The 14,925-nt window shown below is 35.8% G+C and overlaps 1 protein-coding gene across 3 annotated transcripts in view; it reads left to right on the plus strand.

The window, feature by feature from the left end:
• PRKACB (protein kinase cAMP-activated catalytic subunit beta) overlaps positions 1-14,925 on the plus strand; it is a 69,107-nt gene that overhangs the window by 25,148 nt on the left and 29,034 nt on the right. Inside the window, exon 1 of one of the 3 annotated variants that reach the window (XM_087930096.1) lies at positions 10,645-10,758. The exons of the other annotated variants lie outside the window; for them this stretch is intronic. Coding sequence (XP_087786222.1) covers positions 10,752-10,758 — 7 coding nt within the window. The 5' untranslated portion in view covers positions 10,645-10,751. Of the gene's footprint in view, positions 1-10,644; positions 10,759-14,925 lie in introns of those variants that run through there. 3 annotated transcript variants of the gene reach the window in all.

The raw sequence follows: 14,925 nt of genomic DNA on the forward strand, positions 1-14,925 counted from the left end.
AAATGGATAGGGAAGTTCCACAACTTCATAAAACCAAACTGAAACTGTAATGTTGATTTACTTTTCCAAATGATAGCCTACTATGCTCTAATTTTTCGCATATTTTAATATAGGCCTTAATTTGGGGAGAGGGGCTTAATTTCATTTCATGCCTATAAAAGATGCTGGGACTTCCTATTGGGGGAGGCCGTATTGTTGGAGAGACAGGGTACTAATATACATTGGTTTCCTTACTGTAGTGACATATGTACTGTATGTCTATTTTTATTTGTTTATTTATAAATTTAGCAAATGTAACTAGATCTAATTTTAATTGATTAATATATGAGCAAATTATATTTTGGACTTTATTGTAGAATATTCTACTTGGTCCTTTGTGCTTGAAACACAACAATCTTAAGAGGATGTTGTTTGAGATAAAAATCAACGTTTTAGCAAGTTCTTAGATTTGTATTTATGTTTTTACACATAAAGAGAGATACATGAATTTTATCTGTACTTAAAATCCATGAAGGAAAGCTACTCCCCAAATATTGATGGCTCAAGAGAGTTAGGGAACAACGAATAAAAAGACTCCCTAAATTCTGTAAAACAAATTCATTGGAAAAATTCTGGCCTTCTATCTGGATTCCAGCAGTAATTGATTTATAATTTATAACAGGAACATTATTAAATCAATCTTACAATATTGAGGGAAGTCGCTTCAAATATCAAGACAGTGTTACTTATTTTATGCTATCAGGAGCAATTGCAATCATGAGGCTGGGTTCATCTTTATAACTTAAGGAAATCTATATTCCATTATGTATGCTCTGAATGAAAAACATGGAACCAATCTAAAAAAACAGATTTATGTTATGAATCTGGGATTGACTTGGAAATCATTAGACAGTTGCATATTTATTGGGAGGGATTATTTGTTCAGTTCATATCCATCTGCGTTGCAGAATTCTGAGTTGACATGTACAATAAAGAATGGTTTTATTGCAAACCTAGTTAATACCTTCTGCTTTTTCACAAAATGAAACTCTGACCGTTTTTAGTTGATAGTGTCTGCCTTTCTGCAGTGAGAAAATGTGTCATTTTGAACTTAAAGAGTTTAAACTTTGAACCAATTGTTATTATTTGTTTAATTATATACTTGTGAGTCAGCTGACCCACTTTAACACTGTAGCTTGTTGAAACAAGGGAATACTGGTTCAAGAAATGTTCTGCGTTCATACTATCAGACTTGCTTCAGTTTTAAGTGGTAAAACATTTTAAAGATAATATAATGTGCTGAGAAATACTTATTCACAAGGGGTTTTTGTTTTTGTGGTGGGACTAAAAGTCTGCTCCACAACAATTTTCCAAATATTGTTGACCTTTCCCTCTGCACATAGTTTTAGATATAATAATAATAATTCTTATTATTTTGAAAGAGGGTAATATGTATTAAATTTAGAGCCATCAATCTAGTTGATGACGGCCGAGAAATGATTTGTGCTATCAGGGTTGGTGGTGACCCTGCCTTCTCCCCACATGTTATAATGAGCATTTGTTTCTGTTCATGCCTGGTCTTTCTGCCAACCAGTTAATGCAATGGAAATAAACCTGCAAATAAACACATAGTACTTTGTTAGAGGCAGTACTACTCATTTGTCTATCTAAAACAGGACTGTCAAACTTGTGGCCCGTGGGCCAGATGCATCATGTGCTGGCCACACCCACACCCGGTTTAGCGAAGGGGGAAAAGTTGTGATACGTCACGTGACAATGCGAATTTGACACCCCTGCTCTAGAAAGTTTTTTTCTATTTCTATTCTGGGAGTTGAAGTCCACAAATCTTAAAGTTGCCAAGATTGGAGACCCCTTATCTATCTGTTACAGGATTTCTAATTTATGAATTGTTAGGAAGTAATTTTCAACCCTCCAAGGAAGACAAGAATAGGAAATCAAAATCATGCAAGCTAATACTATTATTTATTGTGAGGCTATAGTAAATAGTCTTGTAAGTCTGAATGCATTCCTCCCTTCCCTTCCCTCATCTTCATGAGAACTAGGGAGGGTTTTGTCTGAGACACTTTCTCGGGTTACAGTTCTTGCCTAGACTTGGATTTCTCTTATCTAACCATTGCCTTGGTTGTGACTCTTTTCCCTCTTCCTCAAGTTTATTCCTTCTGCCCATCACAGCAAGAGATAAAGAGTATTGAATTACCTCCACTTTAGTTTCCAGTGACTTGAGCAATTAGACAACTTGCATTATTTTTTTCTTTCCCTTTGCTCCTGTGATAGAATATCAGAGGCACAATTTCTTACAGTGCTTCACTTTTTCCATAGTGAATTATCCCAATTAAAGGGAGAGGAGGGTTTATCTGGGTGATTTCACTCTTGAGGAGTGATGGAGGACTCAGTCTTTTAAGATATGCTTGAAGCCATTGGATATTATTTTGTTCAGGGCTTACAATATTGAATTGTATATTGTCATCCTCCATCTTGCCAATAATTTTGTTGAAATCATGTTCCAGTAATCTGGAAGATGTTGAGCCTAGATGCAGATTTGTAATTTGGGAATCTCTTGGACTTAGTTTATTTATATTAATAAATGTATATGGCCATTTATCTCAACATTAAGATTTTAGACACGAGTTAAAACAATACACTATCAAAACAATAAATAGAAATTAGCAACAAGGTTTAAAAAATCACAACTATCCCACAGGGTCTGTCATTCATCCAAACTCCCATGGCCAGTTTATAGTACCAGTTTTCAGAGCTTTATGAAATCCACCACAATTGGGTCTAATCTGACCTCTAGCAGAATGATATTCCAAAGAATAGAAATGGCTCTCATCCTGAATCCCACTATATAGCTCGCCTTAATAGACAGGATCCAAGCACACCCCTGCTGCCAGATCTGCTGGAATAAGGAATAAGTAAACACAATCTAGGAGAGGCAGTCCCAAATAACCTGGTCTCATGTCATAAAGGACTTTATAGGTAACCAGCACCTTGAATTTAACTGAGAAGCACATTGGCAGCCAATGAATCTTGTGGAGGAGAGATGTAATGTGCACGGATTGAGAACTTTGGATAAGTAGCTGCAGCATTGCATTTTGAATCAACTGCAGTTTCTGGATGTTCTTCACATGCAGCCTATGTAAAGCACATTGCAGTAATGCATTTGAAAATTGACTAATGCATGACTAATGCATAAGGAACAACGTTTCTTGACCCAGGAACAGGTGCAGTTGGTGCACAATACAAAGCTGCATGCATGCAAGCCTTCTCAACCACAGCTGCCACCTGTTTCTCAAAGCAGGGGCTGTGGATTGACTTCTGTTCCATTATCACAACTGACTGAAACCAGCCCTGAAGAAATAAATAAAATTAACACAGCATATTGCCATCCATTTGTAATCCCCAAAGCTGATCCAGAAGTATAGAATGCTGCTGAGAGTTCAAGAACAGCAAGGATGGATGTGCCATCACCACACCAGCTCCAGAAGTTATCCATAAGTGTAACCAATGGCATTTCAATCACATACCTAGGCCTGAATCCCAACTGAAAGGAGTCTAGATAATCCACTACTTCAATGTTTTCTCAAATTTAGGAAAGACTAGGCCTAGTTGCTTAAGCAGATAAAAGTGGCTGTGGGAAATTTATACCTTTAGCCTTGCAGGATTTTGTTACAATAAAGTAATCTAATTGGACTGAAGTGTTTTCTTGTACTTCCTATTTGGTTTATTTAGGAGGGCTGACAGGTTATTAAAAGGTGGTTTCTGAATTGTTTCAAAAGTCAATATGAAATATTTTAAAAATGCCAGTATCAAGAGAAAGGTGAAAGAATAAAGAATTAAGTAAAGAACAAAAGTATATGAAAATAGCTATAACCTACAAAGAAGAATTAGAATAGAACGAATGACAAGCATGCCATAAAAATACATGGTTTGAAATTGTCTTGTGTTGAGGATGAGCAATCACATGTTGTTGCTATGAAGAAATGGCATAGGAAACAACTGAACAGAATATGTGCAACTGTCTCCAACCTCTGCATCTGAGCACATTCACACTCATTCCCATTTGCGGATATTGAACAACAATATCCCCTTCATCGCCCTTAAGGTTAGATGTCAGACCTTGCTAATATGAATGACTTTCTGCGTGGGTGGAAAGGATGATGTGAAGATATTTACGGATGGCATAAAGAGCATGGTCTCTATAGTGGTAGCAATAAAAGTTTAGATCTGTTACTTTGTAGGCCTGAGTCAAACTCTGCTTAGTCTTGTTTCCTGGAGGCAAAATCGATTAAGCCAGGGTTGGAGAGATTGCTGCAAGCCAGATCAGAAACTATTAGCTCATTTCAAGAGAAAGTATATTTATCTACCATATTAAACTGGGCCAGGGATTTGCCATCAAATATTTGTTTCAGCACTTGAAACAACAGAGTTTGATACAGACTCTCTACTAGTCTAGAGTAAGGGTACAGCCAAGATGTATACCAAGAAATATATAGGCCAGTGGTGGCTAACCTTTTTGGGCTCCTGTGCCGAAAATTGTGTGCACGCTTATGCATGCGCGCTCATGTGCCAGCACTCAGAAGGCAATGCGTGCAGCCCCCCAACCCCTACACATGCCTGTGTGATTTCCCCCACCCTGCTGCCCCCTTACCTGCACTGCGTGCCTCCCAGCTGATTTTCAGCCTCCCAGAGGCTCAAGGAAAGCCTCTGCAGGTCGAAAAAATGTTTTTTTCCAAAGGCTGCAGAGGCTTCCCTTGAGCCTCTGGGAGGCCGAAAAAGGCCTCAACGGGCTGAAAATCAGCTAGGAGGTTGCGCGTATGCGCATTGCAGGTATGTTTGGCTGGGGTTCATGTGCCTGCACAAATGGCTCTGCGTGCCACCTGTGGCTCATGTGTCATAGGTTCACCATCACGGATATAGGCTATGGAGCAGGAATGCAGAATGTAGATCTCAGAAATTCTGACTGAGTTGGTTTATAATACCATGGGATTTTTCTTTTCAAATAAATATAGGATTAGAAAATGTGAGATATTTTGTTTGCATTAAAGGTATTTATGCACCAGAAACAAATTCTTTTGTCTCACTTGGCCAATAAAGAATTCTATTATCCTATCCTATCCTATCCTATCCTATCCAATCCTATCCTATCCATACATGATAAAGCAATTGCCTTACACCTTTTAGAAGTGGGGTGGGGAGGGAGAAAGTTAACATTGTAGAAAGTTTTTAAAATATTTTAAAAAGCATATTTGGGAATGTAAGAGTTCAATGAATTATATTTGTTGTGTACTGAATGTTTATTAAAGTATATTAAGCCAACAAATGGGATGGGGGACGACAAATGATAAACCACTGATTTAGCATTGAAACAAATAACATAAGGCTTACAAGTGACAATTGCCATTAGTTCTCAGTATACAGAATATTATTCAAGTTTATGTTCTCCAAATTGATACCTGTTAATGTTTAAAAGAGAATAAACCTTTAGTTTATTCAGTTTGACATTGTAAACATATGTATATAACTTTCATGGTATTTAGGAGCAGGAATTGGATATACTTTATTGCTCTACATAGATATCATGGTCTTTTTCCATGATCTAACACTTTACATGATCTTGATTCTGTCCCGCTGTTAATGCAGTCTCGGATTGTGTCGGGTTTTTTGGTGGCCGCAGCACACTGCTGGCTCATATTTAAGTGGTTCTTTGCTAGGACTCCTAGATCCCTCTCATAGTTACTACTACTGAACCACAGATGCCACCTATTCTGTACCTGTACATTCAGTTTTTCTTGCTTAAGAGTAAAATCTTACTTTTCTCACCATTTTATTTTTACTTTGTTAAATAGGGCCCAGTGTTTTAATTTGTCGAGTTCCTTTTAGATCTTCAGCCTACCTTTTGGGATAAAGATACTAAATCTTAAAATAACATGATTAGGTGAAATATGTACAAAATATAGTATAGCACACAAACTTAGTCAAAATAGAAACAAAATAAACAACTGAAAATGATTTGTAAAGAAGCTCTGGTTGTTATAATAAATAGGTTTTTGTACCATCAACACTACAACTAGAACCTTTATGGAGTAAAATGAAAGGGGATAGTATTCTTAATTATAGTATCTGCCATCAATAGTGTTCTGCACTTATAGAGAAAAAGGACAAAGTATTAATAACCGGAGGTGTGTTGCATTCTTCATAATCTTTTAGCAGCTATAGTTCTCTTGTCTGTTTTACCTATGATGTTAATCTAACTTTCTTTCCATCTGTCAAGCTAAATCTTCTGACCTTGATTCTGTCTACTTTACATCTTTGAGGATTTGATTCACAAGGACTCTGGGGATGAGGTAAAGGAGGTTATGTTTATTCCTCAGAAACCTTCCACAAGGACTTTCTGCATAACTAAAGAGAAATACTTTTAGGACTTCATCCAGAAATAGCAGTCCGATCTCATACAAATCAGATCCATCATGTGTTGGTACATTTGAAAGAGTAAGGCTAGGCTCCATCTTCATTCTTGCAACTAATTCCTCTTTTTTCCTTCATTGGTAGGACTTCTCTTTTTTTAGCTAAGCACACATCTCTATCTTCTTGCATCTACATTGCTTCTGACCTCTCCCTTCACTTTAATGTCAAAGACCTTTAAGCTGATGACTATCATAACTGATTCACCTCCTGCAGAAGGTGGCATTACTAATAACCATGATTTTGGATTGTTGAACTGAAAAACTATGTGATTTATTAGAGTATTATTTTCAAAACCTCTTCAGTTTGGGAGGAAACAATTATATTTATTTTATCCCCTACTTAGCAAGTTGGATACAGTGAGTTTCAGGATTGATAGCTAGCTAGACATAAGGCTCTGACTATTTCTAACTACTTCTAGTTTCTGTCTGTATTCTTCTGCCTTCATCTTCATGAAGAGTCATCCTCTATCTTCTCCAGAATTTAGAAAAAGCTGAGAGAGGAATCTTATTTGGGCCCCAGCAAACAGGATGGAGTGGTCTAGTATTTATTTTTATTTATTTATTAATTTTTTATACTGATCATCTCCTCTATAAAGTGGACTCTGGGCAGCTTACAAATAATAAGTAGACGTACAAGGTAGTATTCAAATTGTAGGTTGAAGTTTCCCAATCCCCTTTTGATCTTAAAATACATAATTAGTTTGATAATACAGAGCAGTAATTCAGAGTTTATATGCATACAGGTAGTCATTGCTTATATAAAGACCTGTAACTTTATCGCTAAGCATTGCAGTTGCTAAGCGGAAAATGAGATGACCATAATGGATTTACAACATGACTTTCCATTTGGTTGTTAAGCATGTCACTGCAATTGTTAAGTAAAAAATCACGTGACTGCGACTTAGAATTTTACTTCTACATTCTCCATTAACTCTGTCACAACAAGGTGATCAGGAAGCACACAAATAGTCAACACATGACCACAAGATACTTTGACAGTTGTAAATGTGAGAGGATTGATTGGTTTCAAAACTAGCTATTTTTACACATCAGAACTTCAGGCATTTGCTAAATGAGATAGTAAGCAAGGACTATCTGTACTACAATCTTTTAAGAGGATTTGAATAGTTGATTTCAGAATAATTACCGTATGTTTGAATCTATTTTAAAACTGTAATTTAAGGATTTAACTATACTTATAGAAATAAATAAAATTTGCAGTTTAGAATAGTTTTCAGCTAGATACAAATACATCCAGAAGCCATTTCTAAAGTTTGTACATAAATCCTATTTTAAATTCTGTCTGAAATCATTCATGAGTTGAAAGGCACACAGCGTTAACAGGCTATTCTTGGGAATATGCAACTGAATTATACATTGCTTCCTAGAAAGACTACTTAAGCCTTAGGGGTTAACATATGTTATATTATCATGTGGGTAACATAAAAATCTAAGTACAAGAATAGGCATCTCCTGGTTTTTCCTCAGAGGCTTTGATATCAGATGTTTAAAAACATGCCATGCTCATCTATAGCAGAACAACAACAACAAAAGTTTACATAGGTTCCTTTTTTCCCCAGCCTGGAATTTGCACTAATCCCTCACCCCATCCATTCTACACCATTAGAAACAATGACAAGAAAATATATAAGCTCTTATTTTGATCAGAAATGCCTTTCTCATTTCACTACCACATTATCATCCAACTGTTTAATGGAGAACTGGAACTCATAATATCAAAGGTATGGGAGCTCAGTAATAAAAAAATGCTTAATAATAAAATTAATAAATTAATTAAACTTCAAACACATTTTTGACAGGAAAAGGGAAAAGATCTATATTAAGGTGACATGGTGTACATTATGATTGCAGAATCTTTTAAGACATTCTTTGGCATATTCTCTTTGGAAAACTTCTTACACCTCATGTGTTGGTGCACATATATAAACTCTCTCAAAGAGGAAGCTGTTTGTCTGTGGCTTAACATGTTGTGGTTAGTAATAAAAGCAGAAGTTCAAATCTCTCCACCCTAAGCTGATTTACTCACAGAACCTTGTATTTATTCTATGAAAGTTCTAACATTGCTCTCTTAGGAACAACATTGCCCCATTAATTCTCCTCCTAAACATCCAATGCATACAGCAGGGGTCTCCAATCCCCAATTGGTAGACCAGCACCAGTCTGTGGCATGCCAGAAACTGGGCCATGCAAATAATCAAAGCCCCATCCACGGGACGCAGGCAGCACATGAAACTATACTCCCTTTGGTCTGTAGAAAAACCTCTCTATTGGGAACTGGTACCGGGTGCCCAAGAGGTTGGCACCCACAGGTATACAGTATTGTAGCTGTTTAGGCAGGCTTTCAGAGCTGCAATTTTTGATTTAGAAAAACGATTAACAAACACATTTGTTTTTGCTCTGTTTTCCATTCTGACATGGAATGATACATTATTTAAATTTATCTAGGTTTAGAAAAGTAGGGTTTTCGTACAATTTGCTTCGTTTAGCAAAACCGTAGCAAAGAAATTGTAATGTTGATACTCAATTTAAATTTTCAGGATCATAGACATGCCTTCATACATAGTTTTTCTTAATTATAGTTAAGCTTACTGACATTTCATACTTCATGCTAAACAAATATGAAACAAAGCACATTATGGTGTAATATGAATGTCTCAGCCCACTATATACTATACTATGTCTATAAACCTTAGTTTCTATAGTTAAATTCTAATCAAAATTAACGTAACAAACACAGGTGTGTGAGTCAGAATCCTTAATGCTTTGGAATCTCAAAGTCTGGCCAAATTATGGATTTCTTACAAAGTGCTTGGCAAAAATGGGGGATTTTGTAGCTGTTACATTGGCATATCACATTTTATCTGATTATACAAGGGAATGGCATAATATAAATTGTGTTGTAAATCACATCGGGTTTGTTTGAATTAGCTGTGTGAATGTTCTAAAGTGAATAGTGTTGATAACATGGTTATTATTGTAAGTAGTTACTCATGAAAAAAGATTTAACATGGAACACAGTTGTGTCAACCCATGGCTTTGTTTCAGTATTTGAATGACTGTCCTGTGTACTATCACAAAATATCGAGTCATAGAAAATAAATGATTTCCCTGTATCCTAAGCTGCACTTTTATCTCAGAGTATCCGTTTCCAAAAATCCTTGATAATTGTAATAAATTACATTCCTGAAATCATACAAATATGTACATTTAACAAATGACAGTCAAAACAACTAAATTCATAAGTGCCAACCAAAAGGCAATATTTTATACAAATTTTAAAAAAATACATGAACATAGACATTACAATTTTTTAGCACATGCCCTTTCAACATACCCCTTATATGAACAAATGGCAAAATACATCACCATATTGCCATTCACCACATAAAATTACAGAACACATGGGAAAGGTAATCCATTCCAAATTCTCAATGAAACGTGTTTCACACACAGTGAGTATTGTCTTCCTTCCCTTCCTGCAAGCTTAAATAAGGTTAACCAGAATGCACAACTGTATGAAAATGTGCATGTAACCCAGCCTGGCTTGTCCTGGATGTAAAAGGTAAAATCTAAATCCTTAGGGAGGATAAGAAACTGTTTAAATATCATTTGTAGTATCTGGGTCACAGGTGTCCCGCAAACACTACTATATTAGAAACTTGAGAAATGTGGTGAAGATGGTTAAGATTTTATAATATAGAGAGCAATACATTATGGTAGAATAATTTATGGTTTGGGATATTGATATAGTAGTATAGAGCTTCAAGTAGAAAATTCGGAGTTGTTTGCCTCTAGAGATACATTGAAGCTTATATATTAAAAAAAAAGAGAGATATTTTCTGTGTGAATAAATTAAAGCTTTAGAGAAAGCTACTGGTTGGGTACAAGCAGACCGATAATTCTCCTCTAAGGTTGCTATGGAAACTAGCAGTGCTTGCTATAATTGAGAGCATCTTAAAACATCCTGACATTTCCTTTTTTTCCCTCAGCCATTTTACATTATTTTTATGTTGTATAGGTAACACCAGTTCAAAAGAAAATAGTCAATGAACATTCCTGTTTGAATATCAATCTACTTTGCTGTTATTTTTTATTGGATAGTGTTCGTATTTTAAACTGCATGAAAGCAAGCTCCCTGGATTTGTTTGTCTTCCAGTTCTAGTGGCTGTGTATATGGGTTCCACTGCATCTACTGTAGAGACTAAAAACTCATTTAACGGATAAATTTTATAGCAATATGTTTCTGAAAACTAATCTTTCAATATGAATGGTAAGTCAATTCATTTTTGCACTTCTGCTTTTAGATTATGAATTGAATTGCATTTGTTAAAGAAATCTATAAAATTATTGTCGTGCCATTACACATTTGTTGTGAGCATTTTTCCTTTCTATAGTTTGGATAACACAGAGTTTCTGTTTTCAATCATTTGATACCAAATTATTTAATATTGTACAAGCCATTGAAAAAAAAGCATTTCTTACTCTAAGAGCATTACAGAGAACATGAAAGATAATGCAGTTAGCTTATTTTCTGTAGGTTGCTTTTAATATACAGTATGTAATTAAATTCAGTAATTTTAAATTAGAATTAGAGCAAATAACATTTTATTTCAGTTTATTGGCATTTTTAATGTCATACATATTTCTATATAGTATTTAAGTAATTTGTTTCATGACAGGCTAAGGACTTTAGTTTTCTTAGTTGGCAATTGAAACTAATATGTGAAGTAATAGTCAGATGTACTGATTAGCTTGCCAGATTGATTTTTGTTACCATTTCTGACAAGAAAACTTGATTTTGATATCAAGCATGTACTGTAATAGGCTGAAACAAAGTATTCTTGTCATAAATTTAATAGAATAAGAAAATTAAGAATCAAATGATAATAATTATTTATAGAATCTAGATAGAAATTTGTTTGACCTTATTTTAGCAAAGACCTCTAAATCTATACTTTCAGAAAAATAACTTCTTTCAAAAGGTTTTACATAAAATTGTAAGTACCTAAGCAGTCTCAAAATACAGCTTGAATAGGAAAGCTATTCATGTTTATTTTTAGTTGGGGGGGGGTAATCAATATAGAGTAGAACTGAAAAATACTTATTTGCAGGGTTGAATTAAAAAAATATTGATTAAATACAGTCTTATGAGGCTCATAGTAGACATGCAAAAAGGAGTTCTGGCTTGTACAACTATCTAATTTAGTCATGGTAACTGACTACATCTGTCACACAGATTGCAAAAACGTGGCCCATATGGAGAGTAGGCTACCTTCCCTTGAATTTCCTCTCTCCTAAATAGGGATTATACTAAAGGATTGTGTTTTTCTATATTTTTCTCCATTGTGGTATTGTCTTGAGTACAGTTTGCCTCAAAATAATACATAACATTTAGAATCAGGAATCCACATGATAATTCTTCCTCTGGATCAGTTGCTATGTGTATAGTAGATTAAGATGATGTGCTTTTAGTATTTGAAGGTATCCATAAGAGAATGCTTGCAGAATTAGCTTTAGTCAAAAGATCAGTGAAATATTTGTCAATTGTATGAGTGCATGTCTCTATTTTGTTTCCAATCAAAGTACTTACAGATGAATGAATAGATAGATAGATAGATAGATAGATAGATAGATAGATAGATAGATAGATAGATAGAATCTAGCATATGCATGTTTGAACTTATATTTGGTATCATAGGCAAAAATTTAGGAATGATCACACAATTAAAAACTATATGCATTTTTATTATTTTGTGGTTATACCCCCACATACACACATGCATACATTATGCTGAGATATTGTACCAATTCATGAAGACCAAGAATATTACAATCAAGCAAGAGATAATGTTCTTCCTTTTTATTTGAAGAACAAGATCTGTTGAACCAATCTCATTTTGAAAAAAGAAAGTCTAAGCTCATCTTCAACAGTCCCAATGTACTTGTTTATAGTCATCAGAAGATTCTGTTCCAAAGTTTATAAACCAGAGTTCTGATTAAGAATGGTGTCGAGAAGAAGATACCATGTTGATTGGTACTGTTATGGTCCTATGCTATTCTGTCTTTGGGTATTTGGCATTAAAGAAAAGTTTTGTCTATTCGTCTGAATAATGTGATATATTTACTTTCTTTTGTACTTCCACATAGACTTAAAGAAAACAGATGGGGAAAAAGAATTAAAGATCTTAAATTAACTAATGAGATGCATATTTTCATATAATATTTATTCTCTTGTTTCCTCTGTGGTCTGCATTCAGTTGTTGGTTTTTTTTCAGATTATTACTATCTTCTGGAGTATTAGTAATGAAGCAATATGCTTCCAAAGTAATTTGAATACATTGGAAAAAGAAAACGGTAGCTTATAAATCCTCCTTGGGTTTGGAGGATTAAAACATAACATACTAATCAGTGGTGGGTTTCCAAGTTTTTTCCTCCCGGTTTTGTCATGAGAGTGTACTAACTTTGCGCATGCGTGCAGCACTCAAAAACTGCCCTCTATGTCTGCACTAGCAAGCTGTTTTTTAGCTCAGCTTAGGCGTGGCAATCCGCTCTGCCGCGCATATCAGCTGAGCTAAAAAACAAGGGAACATAAGACAAGAAAGGGTGGGACTGGGGTCAGCCAGAGGTGAAACTAGTCAAAATTTCTGCTACCAGTATGCCAGAACCGGTCCAAACCGACTGAATACTACTTCTGATACTATCTTTGGCAGCTTGAAAACTCAGACTTACGTGCTTCTTCCTGAAATTCTTGGATGTAATTCTCAAAGCCACTCTAAAAATTATGACTGTATTATAATATTTAATGTGATAACATTAAATTATTGAATGATGGAGAATAATTATGCCTAAATGGATTTTTAAATTTAATATACTGTAATTGTAGTTACATTTCACTGTAAAATAAATTTAGTTTGAATTTTAATCCTATCTATTTCATGTGGCCAAACTTTATATATCTAGAGCACAGGACACAATCTAAAGGCCCACGATGTCCATTTTTTGATCTATGGTGAACTTCGGAGCAGAGCTGGAGGATATCCCACTGCTAGATTATGAATCCAAACTCCAGTCAGAAGCGTGGCATTTAAAAGTTGAAATACAATAATCAAAAAATTGAAAGTGAATACAACAGATGTATATAATACACGTTATTTATTTAATTTTAATATTTATATATCAAAATTAATTTTCTAGGCCAGGGCTGTCAAACTCGTGGCCTGCAGCCAGATGCGTCATACGCTGGCCATGCCCACGCGTGATTTAGTGAAGGAGAAAAAAAATCATACATCATGTGATGATGTCGTGATGACGCGAGTTTGACACCCCTGTTCTAGGCCATGGATATGCAGGGCTGACTAAGACATTGTAGATTGAATGTTGCTGACACATAGAATTGAAGTAATAGGCTGGAACTGGAGATGTCTCATAAAATCATGTAATATATACACAGCCACTGATGTATAATGCAATTACATGGATTATCAGTTTGTAGAAGAATGCTCTTAAAGGATCAAGTGATTGTCCTATGGCCGAGTAGGAATGGCTTTTGTAACAACAATTAATTTTAGGTTCTATTACGACCCAGGTGGTCAAGGCAAGCCTTTAGAGAGTCCTTTATTGCTCTCAATAAGTGTTCAACAAATGGCTCTCCAACAACCAGTAAGGCTCTTCCCCACGCTACCCTGAAGGCAGCCACCCTCAGTCCCCCAAATAACAGCTCATATATTCAGGGGTGGGATTCTACCAGTTCACACCTATTTGCGAGAACCGGTTGTTAGAAGAAATTACTGGTCTAATCCTGTAAGGAAGGCAGGAAGGAAACATTCTGGTGTTGCTTACAGAAACTGCCTTTCCGTTAACCCTTATTACATTCGTGGCAAGACTAGACTTCCTGTCTCAAGAACTTCTCTGGAGTTTTTTCCCCTCCTTTGCTGGTACTTTGCTTGTGTGGAGTGACCATTCAAAGTTACAGTGGCACTGAAAAAAGTGACTTATGACCATTTTTCACACTTACGACAGTTGCAGCATCCCCACAGTCATGAGAGGCCAGGCAAGGAGATGTGTGCCTCAATGTGAGTGATATTGAGTTGGCCACGCCCAGTCAATAACACGACCACCAAGCCATGTCTACCCAGTCACATGACCACCAAGCCATGCCCACCAACTAAGCCACACCCACAGAACCAGTTGTTAAAAAATTTGAATCCCACCCCTGTATATATTACCAGAAAAGTCCACAAGGCGAAGTCCAAGCATAAGACAAATGACAGTCCTCAGAGCAAAGACAAGGTACAAGGCAAAGGCAGTTCTGAAGGTAAAGCAAAGCAAAGGGCAAAAGCAGTCCACAAGGCAAAGGCAAGACCAACTGTGATGACCTGGGGCAAGGCATGGAGGCAACACAGCCAGCTGATAGTTCGAACTTTCCTTTATTGCTTCA

Source organism: Pseudonaja textilis, chromosome 3 (assembly GCF_049901715.1).
Source record: "Pseudonaja textilis isolate UNSWEBS1 chromosome 3, rPseTex1.2, whole genome shotgun sequence".
Lineage (NCBI taxonomy): Eukaryota > Metazoa > Chordata > Lepidosauria > Squamata > Elapidae > Pseudonaja > Pseudonaja textilis.